General features: G+C 33.0%; 1 protein-coding gene across 3 annotated transcripts in view; it reads right to left on the bottom strand.

The window, feature by feature from the left end:
* LOC120773544 (rho GTPase-activating protein 26) overlaps positions 1 to 22,346 on the bottom strand; it is a 204,115-nt gene that overhangs the window by 181,092 nt on the left and 677 nt on the right. For 2 of the 3 annotated variants that reach the window (XM_040102504.1, XM_040102506.1), the window contains exon 1: positions 16,944 to 17,586. In XM_040102504.1, the coding sequence (XP_039958438.1) occupies positions 16,944 to 17,379 (436 nt within the window). In that variant the 5' untranslated portion in view covers positions 17,380 to 17,586. Of the gene's footprint in view, positions 1 to 16,943; positions 17,587 to 22,346 lie in introns of those variants that run through there. The other variant, XM_040102505.1, reaches the window with a different exon arrangement.

The raw sequence follows: 22,346 nt of genomic DNA, 5'->3' as shown, positions 1-22,346 counted from the left end.
AGTTTCAGTAACAAGGAGTATAAAGATGCCTGAAAAATAATGTGCTCAAGGCATGAACGATGATGAAATTGATGGCACTGTAAGGCTCGCTTATAGTTCGCTAAAAATATTAACATTTCGCCCAGTTAATTGGTTCGATAAAACCAAGGTTAATTGAATGGGATCAGATGGGCTCTCATGGATAAGGGCTGACAAACCGGTTGGTGCAAAGGATAGCAACATATGCCAATTAAAGAGATTTGGAGCTGCATCACTGAAGCCTTTGAGATGTTTTCCCGGAAATGTGTTGGGTGTACTTCGGCAGATCGATGGTTTAATGCGTGCCACAGATTATATTGGTGTTCTGGAGGACTCACATCTTTCATGTCGGGATGTAATCGAACTCGAACGAGGATAAGGAGATATTTTAATGCGGGATAACAATCTGAAACATAAATAACGCCGTAAATATTACCAAAACGTGGCTTTGGGATAGGCAATGTACTACTGTGCCCAAAAAATAAGGTGACATTTGAATTTAAACTGCGCGTGTCGAAGGATTTGGAGAATTATTTTTTTTTTTTTAGGTTGGTAGTACTTTCAGTCACATTTATGTCAAATTCCATGTCAAAATATTCATTAGTGTTTGAGATATGTGTCGTTTCGTGAGCTGCTAAAAGTGAGTTTTTCGTTTTTTGCGATGTCGAAATTTGTTGAGCAAAGAATTTGCATTAAATTTTGTTTACGGAATCAATTTTCTGCTGCGGATACGTTGAGGATGGTGCAGAAAGCCTTTGGTGATGAGGCTATGTCTAAAAAAAAATGTTTACAAGTGGTATAGTGAGTTCCAAGCCGGCTGTGAACGTGTCGAAGACGAAGAGCGTCCAGGGCGACCATCAACCTCAACCGACGAAGCTCACGTTCAACAAATCAAAGATTTGGTGTTGAAAAACCGTCGATTAACAATTAGAGACCTTGCTGATGAAGTTGGCATATCGAAAGGCTCAGCCAATACCATTTTGAAGGATGTTTTGGGCCTTAAGCGCGTCAAATCTCGACTGGTACCGAAAACATTGAATTTTTTGGAAAAAACGCGTCGCGTTGAAGTGTGTGAAACGATGCTTTCCGACTACCCGGGTGTCATGAAACGCATTATAACTGGCGATGAGATTTGGATCTATGCTTACGACCCCGAAACAACCGATCAATCGAGCGAATATCGTGCCAAAAGAGAGCCGAGACCAAAAAAATCGCGCCAAAGTCGCTCAAAAATCAAGGTCATATTGACTGTTTTCTTCGATTATCGTGGTGTTGTGCATTATGAATTCCTTCCAACCGGTCAAACAGTCAACAAGGAATATTATTTGAACGTTATGCGTCGTTTGCGTAACGCTATCCGCCTAAAAAGGCCGGAATTGTAGAAAGACAATTCACCATCCCATACTGCCCTCGTAATTCGTGATCATTTCGCCAAAAACTCAACCCATATTGTTCCGCAACCACCGTATTCACCAGATCTGCTCCGTGCGACTTCTGGCTGTTCACCAAGCTCAAAAGACCGCTCCGGGGACACCGTTTTTTATACGAGAGAGGAGATTCAAGCCGCAGCGAAGACGGAACTGAGGGCCATCCCGGAAAGTAACTACAACCAGTGTTTCGAAGATTGGAAAATCCGTTGGCATAAATGCATTGTATCGGGAGAGGATTACTTTGAAGGGAATGAAATTGATTTGGAAGAATAAATAAAGAATTTTCAAAATAAATACAATGTCACCTTATTTTTTGGGCACAGTTTCTCATATTCATAGTATCCAATAATATTTCTAAACAAGAGAAATATTGGTATTTTCGTGAACAGTGTTACAAGCGTTGTTGGCAAAGATAACACAGCCTGTTCAGGGTATGATTATGAATAATAAAGGTGGCCTTTGAAAGAAGTACTTCTTCTTATACTTCTTTTAAAGAAGTACTTCTTTTTAAACTTCTTTTAAAGAAGTACTTCTTCCTATACTTCTTTTAAAGGACTTGAATCGTTAGGCAGCATATAACATCGATTTTTATATGCTAAACAATACTTTTTCGCACCCAAACTCATTTTACACACACTGTCAAAATAATTGCCGTAATTTTCCACAACGGATAGTCATCATAAAAATGGCCACACACACACCCATCCATATGTATGTGTTTGACTAAAATTCGCAATCGGATGTGAAAAACTATCGATTATAAATTTTCCGCAAGCTTTCAACTGGCAGTAATAATTTGTAGTGTTTGTTGTAGCAAAACAAAAAAAAGCAACAAAAAATGCGAAACAGGGTAAAAGTTGTTGTGAGTCAGTGTATTGTGGAGAAATCGGTTATCAGCCGTGAAAAACAACAATAGCAAGCACACAGCAGCTTCGTACGCCCTTTTTATCAACGCAACGACTTTATGTACACACATACACACATATATTTGTGTGTCACAGTGTTTGCCTTTGATAGCCGCATATGAGTGGCTTTATAAATATTACAAACTAATGGCTCTGCCGCATTTGCTCGCCAATTTCACACTTGTTGTTGCCGACGCCATATCTTCCTCTGCCCTTTGCTGTTTACTCTGTAGCTGCTGTTTACATATTATCTGGTTTTACTTACGCTTTTTTGCCGTATTATTTTTATCTGCGTTATTTATTTGTTTGCTCCATGAAGCACTTGTTTGCATGTGTGTGTGTTTAATCAGCGAGTCAACGGGTAATATACTAAAAGCCAAGGTACAACCGATAATATAACGCATTTAGTAAGTTTTATTTGCAATTAATTCTCCAAATCATGCGCACAAAGCGATTGTTGCTGTTGTTGTATTGACTTGCTTAAGTACAGTGTGTATAATTCGATGCGTGTTTGTATGTGTGTGCCTATAAGAGCATACAGGTGTGCCGCGTATTGAGTATTTATCAAGCAAAGTATATACATATATATGTATGTATGTACATAAGTATGTACATATGTAAATACAATATATGTATATGGCATGTATGTATGTGTGTGTATGTATTTACGTTTTCTTAAATGTTAATCTCATGACCTTAAACCTGTTTTGAAGCGGTAAATGAAAATGAAAACGACTTGCGAATGACTGGTAAGGTACGTACATATGTATGTATATGCATACATACATAATAATGTGTATATGTTGTAATGAAGTAAAATCGGCAAGCAGCATTTTTTAATATTTTCGCTTTGCTATATGAAAATAAATTATACTTTTTTCACATTGTATATTTTCGTAAGAAAAAAATAATAATAAATATAGACTAAAAAATTTTTATATTAATTAAAAAATAAGAACAAAAAAAATTTTACTGAAGCTATAACACCATTCAGTGGTGCCTTTATAGCATACAAGGTGCTTTCCAAAGTAAACAGGACTTTTTGTATCCAGCGCCCCCTGGTGGCGCCATCTATATATCGACTGGTGCGTTAGAATCCGCTATCTTTATCGACTGTCCAGTGAGAATTTCATTGATTGGCAGTGAAGTTATTGCGTTTTAAGTGTCAGTATGTTTTAGTTATCGGTGCGCAAATGTGCTTTGAACAAAGAGCCAACATTAAATTTTGTTTTAAAATTGGTAAAACTTTTACCGAAACGTTTGAACTGATGAAACAAGTCTATGGCGATGATTGGGTATGCCGTAGCAGAGTGAGCGAGTGGTTTCAACGTTTTCAAAGTGGTCGTGAGGACATAAATGACGTTCAACATGTGGGAATCAAAATCCGTGATCACCGGGATTTCCATCGAAACTGTGCGTGAATTCATCAAAAATCAGCCGAAATCATCATTGAAATTCATGGAAATGGAATGGAACATCTCCAAAACATAGATTTATAGCATTTTGACCGAACATTTGGGCTTATGAAAGGTGTGTGCACGGTTTGTTCCGCACAAATTGACTGACGACCAAAAATTGCTCAGAATCCAACATTCGATGGACGATTATTTGACCAAAAATCACATTTTAACCATTAACCGAACTCACCTGATATGGCACCGTGCGACTTCTTCCTTTTCGAAAAAAAAGCATTTGCCCATGAAAGGAAAGCGTTATGCAGACGTAGAGCCCATTCAAAAGGCTTGTACCGGCATACTAGCGGCCATACCGGCCAACGAGCTAAAACACTCGTTCGACATGCTTTTGGACTGTGCAAAAAGCTGTATAGAAGGAGACTATTTTGAATAAAATAAATTGATTTTGCCGAAAAAACCATTTGTTCCGTTTTTTTTAAGTCCTGTTTACTTTGGAAAGCACTTTGTAAAAGAACATAATATTTACTCTGATTTTGATTCATTTCAATTTGTATAGCAGCTAAGTATGTGTTATAATAGTCCGATCTGAGCAATTTCTGAGGAGATTGTAGCGTTACCATTGATAATAATATATGCCGAATTTCGTGAAGATAACTTGAGAAATAAAACAGTTTTCCACACAAAAACTTGATGCCGTTCGTTCAGTTTATATGGCAGGTTATATGATATAGTAGTCCGATCTACACCATTTCTACGGAGATCGTAACAACGCCATGGATAATGATCTCTACCAAATTTCTTCAAGATATCTAGTCAAGTGAAAAAGTTTTTCATACAAGAACTTGTTAGCGATCGTTCAGTTTGTATGAGAGCTACATATAGTATGATAAAGTAGTCCGATTTCGGCGGTTCCGTAAAATGAGCAGCTTCTTGATGAAAAAAGCACGTATGCGAAATTTTAGACCAATATCACAAAAACTAAGAAACTAGTTCGCGTGTATAAAGAGAGACAAACAGGCGGACATGACATGAAAATCGATTCGCCACGTCACGTGAATCATTTAATATCAAAAAACCTTTAGAATTCGCAATTATCTCAAGACTGCGGTGCGACGCTATCTTAATAATAGCAAACTGTTGTACCAGACTAGAGAAGATAACGACAGATAGCGGTTCCGTTAGGAGCAGCACCAAGGTTTATTTTATAAATACTTAAACTAGAAATATCAGACGAAACGTATTTAATTGGATATGAGGCATGGCTTCACCAGCTCGGTACAAAAAAACTGTTAAATAAGCATATAAGTAGCTCTCGAAATAAGTATGCAAACGACTAGGGAGATTCTAAAGCCACAAAAAGCACCGAGGCGTAAGACCATACCCAAGATTAACTGTTTGGGTACACATCCAGCACGTCGGTTGAAAGGTAGCGAAAATCACCTGCCAACTAAACAGGCTAATGACCAACAGGAACTCACTGCCGTAGATGATCTGTTGGCCCCCGTTCCCAGGACAGTCGGGACCCAGATTTTCTCCGGCCAAGAACTGTCAGCACCATTCATCGAAATTAATTCAGGAATGTGTTAAAGCATAGCCATAACATTCGATCGGACCACCATAGCATGTAGCTGACATACTGACCGACCGATCAAAAAACAAACCTTTGAATGGAAGCTTGTATTTGATTTTTGGAGGGTGCAACCGAAATTAACATTTTTCCTTGTTTTTTTTTATTTATTTTTTGCCGTTAGTTTCATAAATACTTTTATGATCTATTATAGAAACATTTTAGATCGTCGAAATATTTGTGTATATATTGTTTCAATTCTGTGTTATTTTTATTTTACTTAGATTATATTGATATCCCATAATTATATTGTCTAGTCCTACAATTGTTATACTCCATTTTTTAAGGTAGATATTTCCAAACGAACACGAAATAAATGACTACAGTGGTGACACTTAGGAGTTGAGAATAAAAAACATTGATACTGACTACTACGAATGCATTTACCGCTATCTATATACTGATATAACATATACTTACATACATATACTTATATATTATATGTATGTACAAAAATTTAATCAAACATTCAACAATTCTAAGGTATTAAGCTGTAGAGAATGTAGAAAGCCCATTTTTCCTCTGCCCACTTAAACTCTGTCAACGAAAAATCGATCGATCGCACAGAACCTGATAGCTGAATACCTTATAAGCACAGTTATTTATTGCGTGTGACAAGTGTTTAACCAAATAAAGTGTTTGAGTGTGTACTTGACTTTCCGGCATTAATAAGGGGTGGTGAGTGGGGTGGAGGCGAAATTGGTAAGGCAGTAAATACTACTGGAATTGGTTGGTTTGACTTAGAAGTTGGGGCTTATGATAAGAACTTAAGTTGAGATAATTTTTTCCAGAAAACTTACGTCTTTATTAACAACTTTCTAAATAAAAAATAATAAATTAAATACATATGTATAAGTATACGGTTGAAATTCGTATGACCTTATATTAGATTTGCTTAAAACAGGTCGCGAGGAGAAAAGACTTAAAATTTTAACAGGATAGCTAATTTTTTAAACCAAAATAAACACAGTAGGACGAAACTCACTGAAAACAAAAGATAAAAAATGCAGGAAAAATAATTTACGGTCATCTGAGGTCATTAAGAAAAAGGGGAGAGGCGTGGGTAATTTTTTAAAGGTTAAAAATGGTTTAACTCATTTTTCAGTAAAATTACGAGTACTACAGAAAACAAGTTATATGTGTGTACAAGTTACTTGTAATGAAAAGTTCCACAACTTCTTCACATAACCTCAAAATTTAAGTGAAAAATTCAAATATTGAAGTTTTTGGGTTTTTATAGTTATCTTTCAAAAACAGATTTGCTTTCACAAAACTTGGTGTAAACTTACTTTTATTGTTTTTTAATTAAATTTTCAAAACAATTAACAATTTTTTTTAAAATTAGTATCAATCGACTTAAGCGCTTTTATAGTTAATGTACTGTTGAAAAATTATTTAAAACTTTCTTTTGTTGAAAAGGCATGTTTATTTAATAATAAAAATATTTTTTTAAAATTTAAGTGAAAAATTCAAATATTGAAGTTTTTGGGTTTTTATAGTTATCTTTCAAAAACAGATTTTCTTTCACAAAACTTGGTGTAAACTTACTTTTATTGTTTTTTTATTAAATTTTCAAAACAATTAACAATTTTTTTTAAATTAGTATCAATCGACTTAAGCGCTTTTAGAGTTAATGTGCTTTTGAAAAATGATTTAAAATTTTTTTTTTGTTGAAAAGGCATGTTTATTTAATAAAATTTTTTTTTGTTATTTAATTCAATTTTTAAAATTTTCAAATATTACGCAGTTTAAAATCACATAAATCGACTTAAGTAATTTTCTAGTAATTAAAAGTTTGTTCAATAGTTTTTCTTTATTAAAATGGTAAAAATATTTAAAAAATAGTAGACAAATATATTTTTTGTAGATTCGTGTTATTATTTCCAAGGTATGTATGTATGTACATTATTTTCAATATACGATTTTTTTAAATTAGCTAAGAAACTTTAGAATGTATTTTTAAAAAGTATTTTTCTAAGTTCTTGCCATTATGTATATGTAATTAAGGAATACATTATTATAAAAATTTTGTTGATTTTTTATTAATATTGTTAAAAATTTTTCAGTTTTTCATACATCATAGCCCACTGTTCGCAAGTACTTTTTAAGTCAATACGTAAAAAATTCATAATTTAAAATATTGAGTGAACTTTCATTAATATTGTTAAAATTTGTTCTCTTTTTCACGTATCATAGCCCACTGTGCGCAGATAATTTTTATCGCAACACGTACACATAGACTGTTTCAAATGTTAAGTAAATTTTTATCAATGTTATGTTAAAAAAAATTCACTTTTTAATGCATCATAGCCCACTGTGCGCAGATAATTTTTATCGCAGCGCTTACAAAATTTTAGTTTAAAAAATTTAGTGAATTTTCAAACGTATTGTTAAAAAAAAATACTTTTTTAATGTATCAAAGCCCACTGTACGCAGATAATTTTTATCGCAACACGTACACATAGACTGTTTCAAATATTTAGTAAAATCTTATCAAAATTGTTAAAAAAAAAATTTACTTTTTAATGCATCATAGCCCACTGTGCGCAGATAATTTTTAACGCGACACAATTAGTAAGCGCCTTGAGCAATTGAGATTAGTTCTAACAACTAAAAAAGTGTTGGAGAAAAGTCAGAACAAACACAAATTTATATACTATAGACATATGTACATATGTATTTATATGTATATGTACATACATATATTTTCATATAATAAGTACATACATACATATGTTTGTATCTATGTAAGAAAATAAATATACATACATATGTATGTGTGTCTGATTAAAAACAAAGTGAGCAATTTTGCGGTTGATAAGACCACAAATGCGTCGACTCGACATAAAGACGTGTTGGCATGCAAGGGATTGGGTATGAAAGTGGTGCATAGACGGACGGGCGTGAAGGGTGGAAAACAAATGAAAAAATTAATTCAATAGCTAGTGTGCAAATGAATAAACAAACGCGTGTTTAAATAGGTAGATATGTATTTAGATGTATTGATATGGACACACATACATATGTATGTACATACAAACGCATAGATTTACTTAATTTATTAGGTTGTTGCAAGTGAACGTCTGTAAATAAACACTTACATACATATGTACAATAAGTATTTATGTGTATTTGAGTATGAAGGTACATAGGTATGTGAGTGTATTTAAGTGCCCGTTAGAATTTATCTATTGACGTCTTTGCCTTCGCCTTCGCCTTCAAAACGCGACGAATCGATTCTGCCAAGCAACCGAAACGATAATCAATAAATTTATACATATGTATATGAAATGCAATTGTTGTTATTATTATTGTTGTTGTTGTTTGTACTGTAACTGCACAGTTTCACATTTCACTCTATTAAATTTTATTTCATTGCTGCTAATGTAGCCGCCGACTGAATAATATACATTTCTTTATATGCACATATGTATGTACATATGTATGTATGTACATATGTATGTATGTATGTATATGTTTGTATTTGTTTTTGTATTTGATAAAATACTTAGTTGGAATACACATACGAAAAGCAGTCAGTATTTATGAGCGCGTTAAATGACATTCGATGCGTTTATAATTTGTTCATTCGCCTTTGGCAGGCAAACTTACATACAAACACACACTCACACACAAGCATATGTTTGCTTGGCTTTATCGCTTGTGCTTGGCATTAATTTTCTGTTATTGGTTGCATGCCATGGGTCGGCAACACTTGTTGCTCGTCGTTCGCACCCTCACATTGAATGCCTGCGTCGACCCGCTGCAAGGCTGGGCTGGTGTTCTCTGGGGAATTTCACTGGCGCAAATTCCATTGAGACGAATGCTGAATATTTGTATGTATGTATGTATGCATGCTTTCCAGCACGCAAACTGAATATACAAAAAGAGTTTATAATCTTTTGGTTTGGAACTTTCAGTTTAATATTAGATTAATTTTATATTAATGCGTTACTTTTTATTTTTTCTCATGCAATTTTTTCAATGAAAAATTAATCGATATGTTGTAATTATTATTTTTCTATGGGAATTAATCGATAATTTATAAATTTTCACAAAAAAATCGATAATTTATAAATTTTTCCTATAAATTATTATATTTATTTTTTCTCATGATTTTTTTTTTACGAAAAATTAATCGATATGTTGTATTTATTACTTTTCTATGGGAATTAATTGATAATTTATAAATTTTTCTGATAAAAATTTATCGATAACTTGTACATAAAATTACTAAATATTTTGTAATTATTATTTTTGGATTCAAATTAATCGATAATTTATAAATTTTTACGAACAAAATTTATTGATAACTTCTAACTTTAATATTAGATAAATTTTTTGTACATACATACATATACATATGTGTATGTACATATGTATATTAATGCGTTACTTTTTATTTTTTCTCATGACATTTGTTTAACGAAAAATTAATCCATATGTTGTAATTATTATTTTCCTATGGGAATTAATCGATAATTTATAAATTTTCACATAAAAAATAATCGATAACTTGTAAATAAAATTACTAGATATTTTGTTATTATTATTTTTGGATGCAAATTAATCGATAATTTATAAATATTTCTGATAAAAATTTATCGATAACTTATCGTTTTTTTTATAAAAATGTTCAATAATTTGAATTACTTTTTATTGATGAAAATTAAATTAGATACATACATAGAATTCTTATTTTTATTTGCAATTTTTTACGATGGAAATTTTCCGATTATTTGTAATTTCATATTTTAAATCAATATTTTGAGTATTTATTTTCATTATTAAAGCTAATTGCTACTTTAAATTATGACTTCGACGAATTAGTTTTAAAAAATATTTGGCGGTTAAAAAGAGTATTTAATTAAAATGGTAAATTTTAATTTCTTTTTGAAATAAATTATTATCGATATTCTTGGACTCCATTTTTTGAAACATTTCGTTAAAAAACAACCAGTTCCTTAGTTTCTGAAAAATCGCACTATATTTTCTACCCAAGGAGCTGCTCATTTATGGGAAACGCAAATATCGGACCACTATATTATATACATAGCTGTCATACAAACTGAAAAATCAAAATCAAGTTGGCAACCTTTGGCGAATTTGTTTCGCTGCATTCCACTGTTGTTGCATTTATGCCATAAACACCTTTACATTTGTTGTTACCTTTGCTTGCATTACACCACAACCGTTTATTTAATCGCTACAATCGATCATTTAGGATTTTCCCACCAATATTAAAAACGAATGAGTGAATCAAACCAAAAGCAAAACGGCAATAACTAGAAAAACAAGTTGTCGCCAGGCAGCGAAAAACACCGATTATTTTGCTGCGATTTTTCGAATTTAAATAACAAAAGGTACAACTCACACACACACACACACAGAGTTTTAGTTTTGTATGCGTCCACCTGCAGGCAAACGACTTGCTACAACCACAGCAACAACTTTACAACGAAAACAATAATTAACACAGTCGACAAAACCACCATCAAGACAACAACAACAACAGCTGCTGCTGCCAGCCAACCAGTCGACCGCTCAGCGTTGGCACCGTTGCATGCAACTGTTGGACAACAGAATGCCGCCAGCGTCAGTCAGCATCTATCAATAACAATAACACAAATAAGAATTCTGTAAACATGTAAATATGTGTAGTTGTTGTAAGCAAACGGAAGCGCTCGTTGCTGACTGGCAGTGTAGCTGGTAAGTGACAAGTTATACATGCGAATGTACATATGTATGTACAAGTATTTATAATAAGAAATAAAAATAAAAAATAAAATAAAATATTTTTGTGCTAAGTAAATTATTGAATCCAGAAAAAATTCAATATTAAGATTTATGTATATTTTTTTATTTTAAAGCAGTAAATATGCTTACAGAATAGGCAAATGCGTCAATTAATTGAGCTTGTTGAGCTTGTAAGCTGTAAATTGAAGGGCAATTAAGTTTGTTATTCGCACACACACACTCAATTTAGTTAGTTGTTCGATCGCAAGAATTCTTTCGGAGATTGTAGCGATGCCTCGGAGAATAATCTGTGCCAAATTTGAACAAGATTTCTCGTCGTATTAACAATTAGTACAAACAAGGACTTGGCTTTGATCAGTTTGTTTGTATGACAGCTATATGTTATAGTTGTCCGACCTCAACAATTTCTTCGAAGATTGTAGCAATGTCTTAGATAATAATCTATGTCAAATTTTGCGAAAATTACTTCTCAAATAAGAAGATTTTCCTTACAAGGACAAGACTTTTTTCGATCAGTTTATATGACAGCTAGTATATGCTACAGTGGTCCGATTTGAACCATTTCTTCAGAGATTGCACCGTTGCCTTAAGCAATGATTCGGACCAAATTTTGTGAAGATATTTCGTCAAATAAAAAAGTTTACAATACAAGGACGTGCGATTGATCGAACAGTTTGTATGACAGCTACATACATATGTACATACATATGTATATGTCATTGTTGTCCAATAATTTGCGTAATTGAGATAATTACGATATTCTATAGTATATAGTTTATTTCTATACTTAAACTTTCAAACATACTTATATACATTACACGAAATAATAACAACTAACTAGTTGCAAATTTGGTTCTGTTTTCATTCGAAATATACTTTTATTTTAGTTTTTATTTATATTTTGTTTTGCACCGTTGCTTGGAAACAGAAACAATGTATATCTTAGCTCGTCGTCCACCAGCTGTTCCTGCTTTTAACTATGTACTTAGGAAAAACAGCTGTGATGTCATGAAGATATCAACCCCCCACCCGACAAAGCAACACAGGGCACAGGGCAAGAACTAGCGGAATGACAATCGTCAGGGAAACCGGGCTGACGCGCTGTATGATAAACCATCGTAAAGGAGGAGTAGAGAAAGAATCAGCTGATGCTATGTAAACAAAGGACAAACGGAGGATGGAGTCATGTGTAGTAGTTCACGCAAGTGAGGAAAGTACTCTGATCGCCATTCACTTGGGAGTGGCCAGAAACGATTCTTTTACACATGGTTCAAGCAGCTCACAACTTCCGGTCTTTGACCAAGTATCCTCTGGGCAGCCTAAGAACATCCGTTTGAAGGCGAGCTAAAGTGAGAAAGCGAAACATCCTCTACATAGGTTTGAGCGCTGGGTTTGGGACCCGCCACGTAAAAAAAACACCCCCAATGAAAAGGAACAACAAGCCGCGGATGAGTGACCCCCTTTTGATGACGACCATGGCAAACGAAATAAGGACTACGAATTGAGGGCATGCACCTAGAATGTCCGGTCCCTTAATTGGGATTTGTTATCAGTTGCGTATATGAACATTTAATGTTCATTAGGGTGGCACAAAATGTAATGATAATATGCAAGAAAAATTAAAAATTAGGAAAAAAATCTATTAGAAAAAAAATATTAGAAAAAAAAAGATTAGAAAAAAAAAAAATTAAAAAAAAGTAATAAAAAAAATTTAAAAATAATAAAAAAAATAATTAAAAAAAAAATAAAAAATATTAGAAAAAAAAAAAAAAAAAATATTAGAAAATAAAAAAAAAAAAAAAATATTAGAAAAAAAAAAAAATAATTAGAAAAAAATTATTGGAAAAATAATAAAAAAAAATCCTGTAAGGAACATTTTCATCAAAAAGTTTAACAAAAAATTTAAATATTTTACAATTAATTGAGTATTTTAACGAAATAACTCATATAGTGTAACAGTTTTACGCCGCTGCTGCAGAACTCGCTTACATTATCTGGTATACTGAGCCGCTTAAGGTATATTAGGGTAGTACTTAAAACTTATTTCAAATAAAAGGATTTACAAAAAATAAAAATAAATAAAAAGCCTAACGGCGTAACACCCCTAATATGTCTACACTAAATACCAAAAATTAATTTGAAAATTTGCAGCATTTTATTAACAATCTGAAAAAAATGTCAGTAATTTTAAAAATCATCCTAAAATGTGCATTACTTGAAACTTTTTATAAATTATTTCGGTTGCGAAATGCGAAAAAATTGTTAAATTTTTAAGCACCACCCTAGTGTGTATATTGTAAGCATCTGTAAGTATTATTATTTTATTTATTATTATTTAGTTTGCAACACTAAAGATCACCAAGCTTAGTCTGAAGGGCAGATGTACATATGTTTACAACTTAAATAAGAAACAACTAAAACTGACGCACAGAAAGCGGACACGAGACGACTGCTTGGTACAAGGTGCAACGGGCGTAAAAGACAAGTGCGCCAAGCGGATTTCCAAACTGACACACGAACATTCAATATACATGACTATATACATACATATGAACTTACATACATACAGAGGTATGTACATTAAGGTGTTTCAGAAACTCTCAAAAACCATTTTACTCGACTCATCCTGTAAATATGTACATATATCAATACTTTGTCTTAGGAAATTAGTAAAGATTATGTGAATTCAATTTTGTTAAAAAATAGATTTGATCATGTTAATTACATATATGAGAAACCGAAATAAAAAAAGCGGCTCCTTAGACTTGAGCAGTAGAACTCATGTTTGTTAAGCGTTTTTTATACCCTGAACAGGGTATATTAAGTTTGTCACAAAGTTTGTAACACCCAGAAGGAATCGTCGGAGACCCTATAAAGTATATACATATATAAATGATCAGTATGTCGAGCTGAGTCGATTTAGCCATGTCCGTCTGTCTGTCGGTCTGTCCGACTGTCTGTCTGCATATATACTAGTCCCTCAGTTTTTAAGATATCCTTTTGAAATTTTGCAACCGCCATTCTCTCTTCAAGAAGCTGCTCTTTTGTCGGAACGGCCGATATCGGACCACTATAACATATAGCTGCCATACAAACTGAACGATCGGAATCAAATTCTTGTATGGAAAGCTTTCACATTTGTCAGGATATATTCACGAAATTTGGTATATGTTATTTTCAATGACAACAATGTAATCTCCGAAGAAATTCTTCAGATCGGTTAACTATAGCATATAGCTGCCATACAAACTGAACGATCGGAATCAAGTTCTTGTATGGACAACTTTCACATTTGACAAGATATATTCATGAAATATATACCAAATTTATAACAGAAATGTAATCTGCGAAGAAATTGATCAGATCGGTTGACTATATCATATAGCTTCCATACAAATTGAACACATAGTTACTAACAGAAATGCACCTGTGAAGGGTATTTAGCTTCGGTGCAACCGAAGTTAACGTTTTTTCTTGTTTTTAACCCAAGTAGGATAGATCAATTAGAGAAAGTAAGAGTTGAAAATGATATATTCGAATCACCCTAATGTTTGTCTGTAGGTAAAGAAGGCAATGTGCAGCGGCAATTGTGTCTGTTGTAGCGACACTGCCACTTATTGTAACGTCAGCTGTGCTTAATTATCACAACGGTAGTAGCAATACAACAACAAACGCGGCTGAGTTAAATTCTCAAAGTCAACCACTTGTTGCAGGCGAGCAACAAACAGACTCGAGTGATGCCTAAAGCGGATTACCTTTGGAGTGAAAGAGCGACAAAAAACAGATAATATACTTGTGCACCGAAAATAATTATATACTATAAATATAGTACATATGAATATGTACATAGATAAGTATATACATACATAAGTATGTATTTGCTTACAGTTTGTTGCATTGGTTATTGTTGCTGCGTTCCCATTGCAAACAAAAGTTGTTGCATGCGATACGTGCCAACTGTTTTTTAAATACAACATACTTTGTTGCTGTTGTTTTTGTTATTGTAGCTTAACACGCCAATTGTAATTGTACGAGGTTCGCATGCTAAAAGCAAACAATTGTTTGGGCGAAAATGCAAAAGTAAAATAAACAACAACAAGACAAGCTAAGAAATCACTGTCCACTGCAAAGGAAAATAATTAACAACAAGAACAACAACAACAGTTGCAGTAAGTAAATACCGCCGCGTGTTTGTTGTTGTTATTTAACCACAGTTGCAGTAAGTAAATACCGCTTGTAGTTGTTGTTAAACCACTTGCCTGTGGTTGTGTTGATATGCATATACACACATACGTACGTACATATGTATGTTCTATGGTTGTTGCTTTGGTGTGTAAGATTTCGTAATTCAATATTTCGCAAGTTCATTTAGGTAACTGCCTACATACATACATACAAAGTCGACTTGTGACTAATGCCAAAGTGCTATTTTTCTGCACACTTTGCTGTTGTTGTTGTTGTTTATTTTTCTTGTTTTTTTTTGTTTCAATAGCATTATTCTGCGGTTAGCTTAAGTAAATTTATTTGAATACCGGTTGCTTATATTTAGTCAATTATAAGATTTTACTGCGTTGAAATTAATTTTGAGGTTATGTTGTATGCAGCAGCGTACTTTGTGGCATAGTGCAGCAAATAAAACACTATTTAAGCAGTTATTTTATATAAGTATAAAACTTCACAGAAACAAGAAAAAACGTTAACTGCGGTTGCACTGAGCTATAATATCCTTCAGTTTGTATGGCAGCTCTATGCTAAAGTGGTCCGATCTGAACAATTTCTTCGTATATTACATAATTATCTTAGAAAATAACCTGTGCCAACTTTTTTGAAGATGCCACGTCAAATGCGAAAGTTTTCCAAAACAAGCCCTTCATTCCGAACGCTCGGTTTGTATGGCAGCTATATGCTATATTGAGCCGATCTGCCCAATTTCTTCTGATATTACATTTTTGCCTTAGAAAATAATCTATACCAAATTTCATGAATATATCTTGTCAAATGTGAAAGTTTTCCATACAAGAACTTGATTCCGATCGTTCAGTTTGTATGGCAGCTATATGCTATATTGAGCCGATCTGCCCAATTTCTTCTGATATTACATTTTTGCCTTAGAAAATAATCTATACCAAATTTCATGAATATATCTTGTCAAATGTGAAAGTTTTCCATACAAGAACTTGATTCCGATCGTTCAGTTTGTATGGCAGCTATATGTTATAGTGGTCCGATATCGGCCGTTCCGACGAATGAGCAGCTTCTTGAAGAGAAAATGACGTTTGCAAAATTTCAACACGATATCTTAAAAACTGAGGGACTAGTTCGTATATATACAGACAGACAGACAGACGGACAGACGGAAATGGCTAAATCGACTCAGCTCGACGTACTGATCATTTATATATATACTTTATAGGGTCTCCGACGCTTCCTTCTGGGTGTTACAAACTTCGTGACAAACTTAATATACCCTGTTCAGGGTATAAATATCTTTGAAGCTGTGTACCCATAATTAAAATTATTGTTATGTAAATTAACAAAAAAATATATTTTTAAAAATATATCCCACAAGATTAAACATATTAAAATATCTAAATAATTTAAATTGCAGATAAAATTTAAATGTATAAAAAAAAAACTTAAATAAAAACTTAAAAAAAGAAAAATTTCAAATGTATAAAAAACCTTAAATATAAAATGTATAATTATAAAAATAAATTAAAACATATTTTAAACTAATTAAGTAAAGAAATATACAAACATTATACTTATATTTTTAACGCTTCTTACTCACCTTTAGCGGCACTCATCAAATCTTTCACCTCCTTAATGATACGCTTGATTTGATGACTAGTGTGATCCAGTTCCTTTTCGTGGCGATTCAAATTATCACGAAACTCTGGACTATCCACAATGCATTCCTCGAATTCGAGTGGCTCGAGGCCGCGACGCACATCCTTGCGGCCGCCCATTTTATTACGACCCAATCGTAGAGTACGCTTATTGCTATTCTTCTTCTTATTATTTTGATTATTTTTATTATTGTTGTTATTATTGTGCAGTTTTGCGTTGTTGCTATTAGTGATTGTTGTCGTTGTTGTTGTTTTGTTGTTATTGTTGTTGAATTTCTTATTGATATTATTTAGGTAATTTAGATTCTTATTGTTGTTGTTATTGTTATTATTAATGGTGTTATTGTTGTTGGCGTTTTTTGTTTGATTATTCTTCATAATTTCAAGCAGGGATTGAAATTGAAAGAATGTGATTTATTTTATTGAAATTAACGGTTTTTAAAGCACAAAATGAAAAATAATAATGTTGCTGATCAATTCATCTTCATTGCTTTGGTAAGAAATGAAAAAAATAAACAGAATTTAGCTATTTACAAGCTTTTTGTGGCGCAAAGCACAACCGAATATGTTTACAACAAAAAAGTGGCGAAAATGCGTTAAAAAAAGTTAGCGCACTTAAACTAAAAAGAAATTAATTTGTAAAAATATATATTTACAAAAACAATAAGCAAGTACATAATGCATTATAAACTTATTTTCACCGTTTTTTATTTTTTTTAAGCGAGCACTGCAACTTCACGAGCAATTCGCCTTTGTTTCGCACATAAAAAAACAACAACACGCACTTTTCGCCTTTTCGCTACATTATAAACCTGCTTTCCTGCACTTTTCGCTTTTCACACAAACAGTTGCACAATGCCTGTTGCAGCCGTTTACCCGTTGTAGGTACGTACGTATATATTTTTCTTGTTTATCGAAACTTTTTATTGCAATTTACACTTTATTCTTAGTGTTTTGCTTTTATTTCACATTCCTTTGCAGCGAACTCGCCAATTTGTTTTTGTAATGCGCTGCTCGTTGCTTATTGTGCATGCGTTGTTATTGTTGCTGCAACGACTGTCGTTGCACTTTTCCGTACACGTCACACGCACACACACAGAAATTACTTCGCACTGTTGTTTTTATTGCAATTGTGCTGGCAACTCGCCGCTACTCGCACACGTTCGTTCACTCGCTCGCGCACACGTTTAGACCGCAACGTTCACTTCGCGACACACTCGCTTCGTCTTTATTGCGCGCACGTTTCGTCTTCACCGTCACGCAGCCGCTGTGGAATTCTTTGATTTTCCGAACTTGTTTTGGCATTTCGTTTCATCACTCATTTTTTAATGCTTTTTTATTATTATTTTATTAATTTTTTGCCGCGGCATTTACACAATACTTGTTGTTGGTTTTTGGCTTTTCGTTGCACTGTTTTTACACGAAAAAACTTAAATGAAAAAAACTGTATTCATTGTTTTATACTGTAAAATATAGTAAGCGTACAGCGTTTTACAGTGTCAGCTGAAAATAAAGTAAAAAATTTGACGAAATTAGGAAGGATCTACGGCTGCAGCGTGGAAAGCAGGAAAGCAATCAGCGAAACCTGTTTTTGTTCACTGCCACAAAGTTTTCTGTAGCATAATTTTTGCACACTCTAAATAAATATACATTTTCTCGTTTATTGTGCCTTTAAAATTTTATTTTAGCACTATTTTCAATTTTTTGGCGCCTGAAAACAAAACTTTTGCCGTCTCCACTGCTAACTCCTTACGTAGAGGAATGTGAATGTAAATATGTTTTATACTTCCAACCAGTTCAGCACAACTTCGTTACAACTTTCGCATAAAAATTCTTGTTTGAATCCTCGATCGACGAATATTTGAGTCAAACCTTTCCTCCTGAAAGCAACAGCCGCAATATTTCGTTACAGCGTGTTACTAACAGCATGTTTGTGCTATGCAAAAATGACAGAAATAGCAGAATAATGCAGGATTTTAAATAATTCTTTTTCAAGGTCACACAATAAATAACCCTTATCAAGGTCATATCACCCAATTAAACTAGTAGTAAATTCAATTGTCAAGGGTCTACAAAGGGGAAATAAATTGGCCAAAAGCTAAATAATCAGCATTTTCTGTTGAGTTATTGACCAAAAATTTAATAATGAATATTTTATTTAGAAACATTGTCGTTGAACCCACATTGCAATAACGTAAAATGGTTGTTGTTGTTGTCGTTGTAGGAGCCTATTGTAATTGTTATGAGAACAGTAAATCTTCACTCGCTAAAACTGACTGGAACAAGGGAAAATCTAACATTGCTCACCTGGCCTGGCTTATTGTGTACGGCTTTTACATTTTTGCACAATGTAATTTGCTAAAGATCTATTAATATTTCCAGAGTTATTTTATTTCAATCAAACATAAAAAAATTTTATATCGCAGTTTATATCAAGTAAACTAAAAAAGGAGTTCCACAAAAAATAGGAGTATTTTATGTAATACGAGACCGTTCCATAGTTTTAATATATAATGCTTCCAAAGTTTCACAGCATATTAAAAAAAATTAATATTTCGTTGAATAACCTCGATTTTTTTAACACATCATCATATCTCTGAGGCATGGAGCCTATGAGTTCCTGGCAACGTTTTATTGGTATTCCTTTCCAAGCCTCTTTCACTACTTGCCATACATCTCTCGAATCGGTTGGTTTCTCTTCAGCTACTTTCTTCTTGATATCTGTCCACAGGTTTTCAATGGGGTTGAGGTCAGGAGGTTGAGCAGGTCATAACCTCAACTCAGTTGGACCTAAACCGTTGGCCATAAACGCACTCTTAGTATGTTTGCGCACTTGCTTGTATGTTTAGGGTCATTATCTTGTTGATATACCCATTTCAATGACATATTCCATGAGGCATGTGTCAACATTACCTCATCTAATATTTTGACATATGCCCTTTGGTCCATGATGCCTTCAATTAAGTGAATTAGACCAACACCACAATGTCAAAAACGACCACATACCATGGTCATCGTTATGTATAACGGTTTTTGTGGTAAACCGAGGATTATATTCTGAGTTAGTGGGACGTCGGACAAAGTTCCTAGAGCCTGTTCTAGCAAATAACTCAACTTTGGATTTGTTGGACCATAATATGTTTCGCCATTTAGACGCGAGTCAGGAGCCATGCTCTTTTGCAAATTGTATGCGGTCTTCCCTGTGTTTTTTTTAATGGGGGTCCTTTTCGTGGACTTCTGGCAAATAATTTGTTCTGCCTCCAAATTCTTACGAACAGTTTCAGTATTAACTGACAAATTCAATTCGCCATGGATGCTCCTAGCTTAAGCAAAAGGATTAATTTTGCAGTAGCGTACTATATTGCGATCGTCTGCAGTGGATTTTTTGCGCTTTCGTCTACGAGTTTTATTTTTATTTCTATAATTTAAGGCATTTACTATCATTTGAGGAGAGCATTTTACGATTTCTTGGATCTCTTTATAAGTTTTTCCGAGTTTTCTCAATTTTTTTTAATCATTTTCCGCTTTACCTCTGTACAATGATTTCCTCTACCCACTGGAGAAAACCCCAATGATTAAATAAAATAATAGCTAATTTAAATTGCTGCTTGATTATGGAAATATATGTACAAACTTTTCTAATTTTGTGAATATTTTTTTATGTTAAAGACTATTTTCAAAACGAAATATCTAACACTTCTATTATTTTGTGAAAAGCAATAACAAGTGTCTCAGAGAACTAGCAAAGCAGAAGTAGAATAGCAATCATCACAATAAAAATTTGTTTTATATTTTAATGCTAGTATCCCGTTATGTGCACCGATATTGTCATTTAAAAAAGCTATGCAGTCAAACACATTTTTCATATTGGCACTCCTATTATTTTGTGGACAACTGTAGTTGTCGATTACCATATTTTGAGATTTTTACATTTAAAGTTCTAAAATTCAACTACTTAAAATACGTGTTTCTTCGGTTTTTTATAAATTTTACACTTATATTTTTAATTTTTTTATCCACTAACAGTTCACTAATTCGTTGCTGCTCATTTATTTTATATTAAATAGTGCAAAAGTAAGTCTTATTCAAGATATAACTTATAAATGTAAAATTCCATATAAATCAAAGAACACACTTTAAACAGCTCAAGTTCTGGACCTTGAAGTTTTTCAAATAATGTGTAGATTTATCAAATTTAGTCACACATTTCCACTTAAACAATTATAAAACTGCTTTTATAAAAACATTTACAACATTTCTCAGATTAGTGAACAGCAATTTTACTGAAATTTCAACACACTCATTTCTATTTTAGCCAAAATACTGGTGTTAATTTAGTAATATAAATTATTTAAATAAATAAATAATTTTTTTTTTGTAGATATATCAAAGTTATGTATGTTGCATCAATTCTTTTTAGGTTAATTTTCAAATCTCGATCATATTTATATATTAAGAGCATTTCCACAATATATTGTTTTTTTGGTATATTAAATAATATAAATTATTGTGTTATAATTTCATATTTTTATCATTTATCTTTGCCATTTTAAGCACACATTTCAACTAAAACAATTGTAAATCGCTTTTTGTAGAAACATTAGCAACATTACTCAGATTCTGAGCACCAAAATTTATATAACATTTTTTGTAGAAACAATTGCAAATTTACTCAGATTGGGTATACTAAAATATTAAACACTGTTACCAGCGAACGATCGATCACAGAAAAGGCGCATAGCCAATAAATAACATGGAATAAAATGCAAACAAACGCTTTCAAACCGATCTATCAAAGTCAGTGCGAACAAACAAACGAACAACAACAATATCTGAGTGAACAAATTCTAGCTCAGAAAATTTTTTGCCATGCCGCGGAGCGCTTAGCGGACGGGTTCTCTCAAAACACGTACAACAAACAGCACGAAAAAGAAGGCTGTCGCTGCAGACGATCATTTTGTAGCGCTGATATGGCGCGTCTGATAAGGATAGAAGCAGTGGACATGGAATGTTATGTGTTGTGAGCGCGACTCCAAATTTATTTGCCAAATTAGAAAAAACGTTTAATTTTTTTTTAATTACACACAAGTAAAAAACGAGAGAAACTGGAATTTTTTGTAAAACTGCATAAAATATTTGTTCGAAATGTAAAGCTTGCCGCAGCGCCGCTTTTATACTTATTTAGGCTGGAAGGAAAAATGGAGCCAATGGCATGTTGTTTCAATGGATTAGCGTTAGCGATACTAGCAGTGGAATTAAGCAAAATTAAAGCGCACTAAGTACACGAATATATTTTCACAATATATTTCAAGCCGTTAACTGCTTTCCTGCTTGCACTTTTGCTA

The sequence above is a fragment of the Bactrocera tryoni genome, chromosome 4, assembly GCF_016617805.1.
Source record: "Bactrocera tryoni isolate S06 chromosome 4, CSIRO_BtryS06_freeze2, whole genome shotgun sequence".
Lineage (NCBI taxonomy): Eukaryota > Metazoa > Arthropoda > Insecta > Diptera > Tephritidae > Bactrocera > Bactrocera tryoni.
The sequence above is the reverse complement of the archived record's forward strand: the minus strand, read 5'-3'. Positions and strand labels throughout refer to the sequence as shown.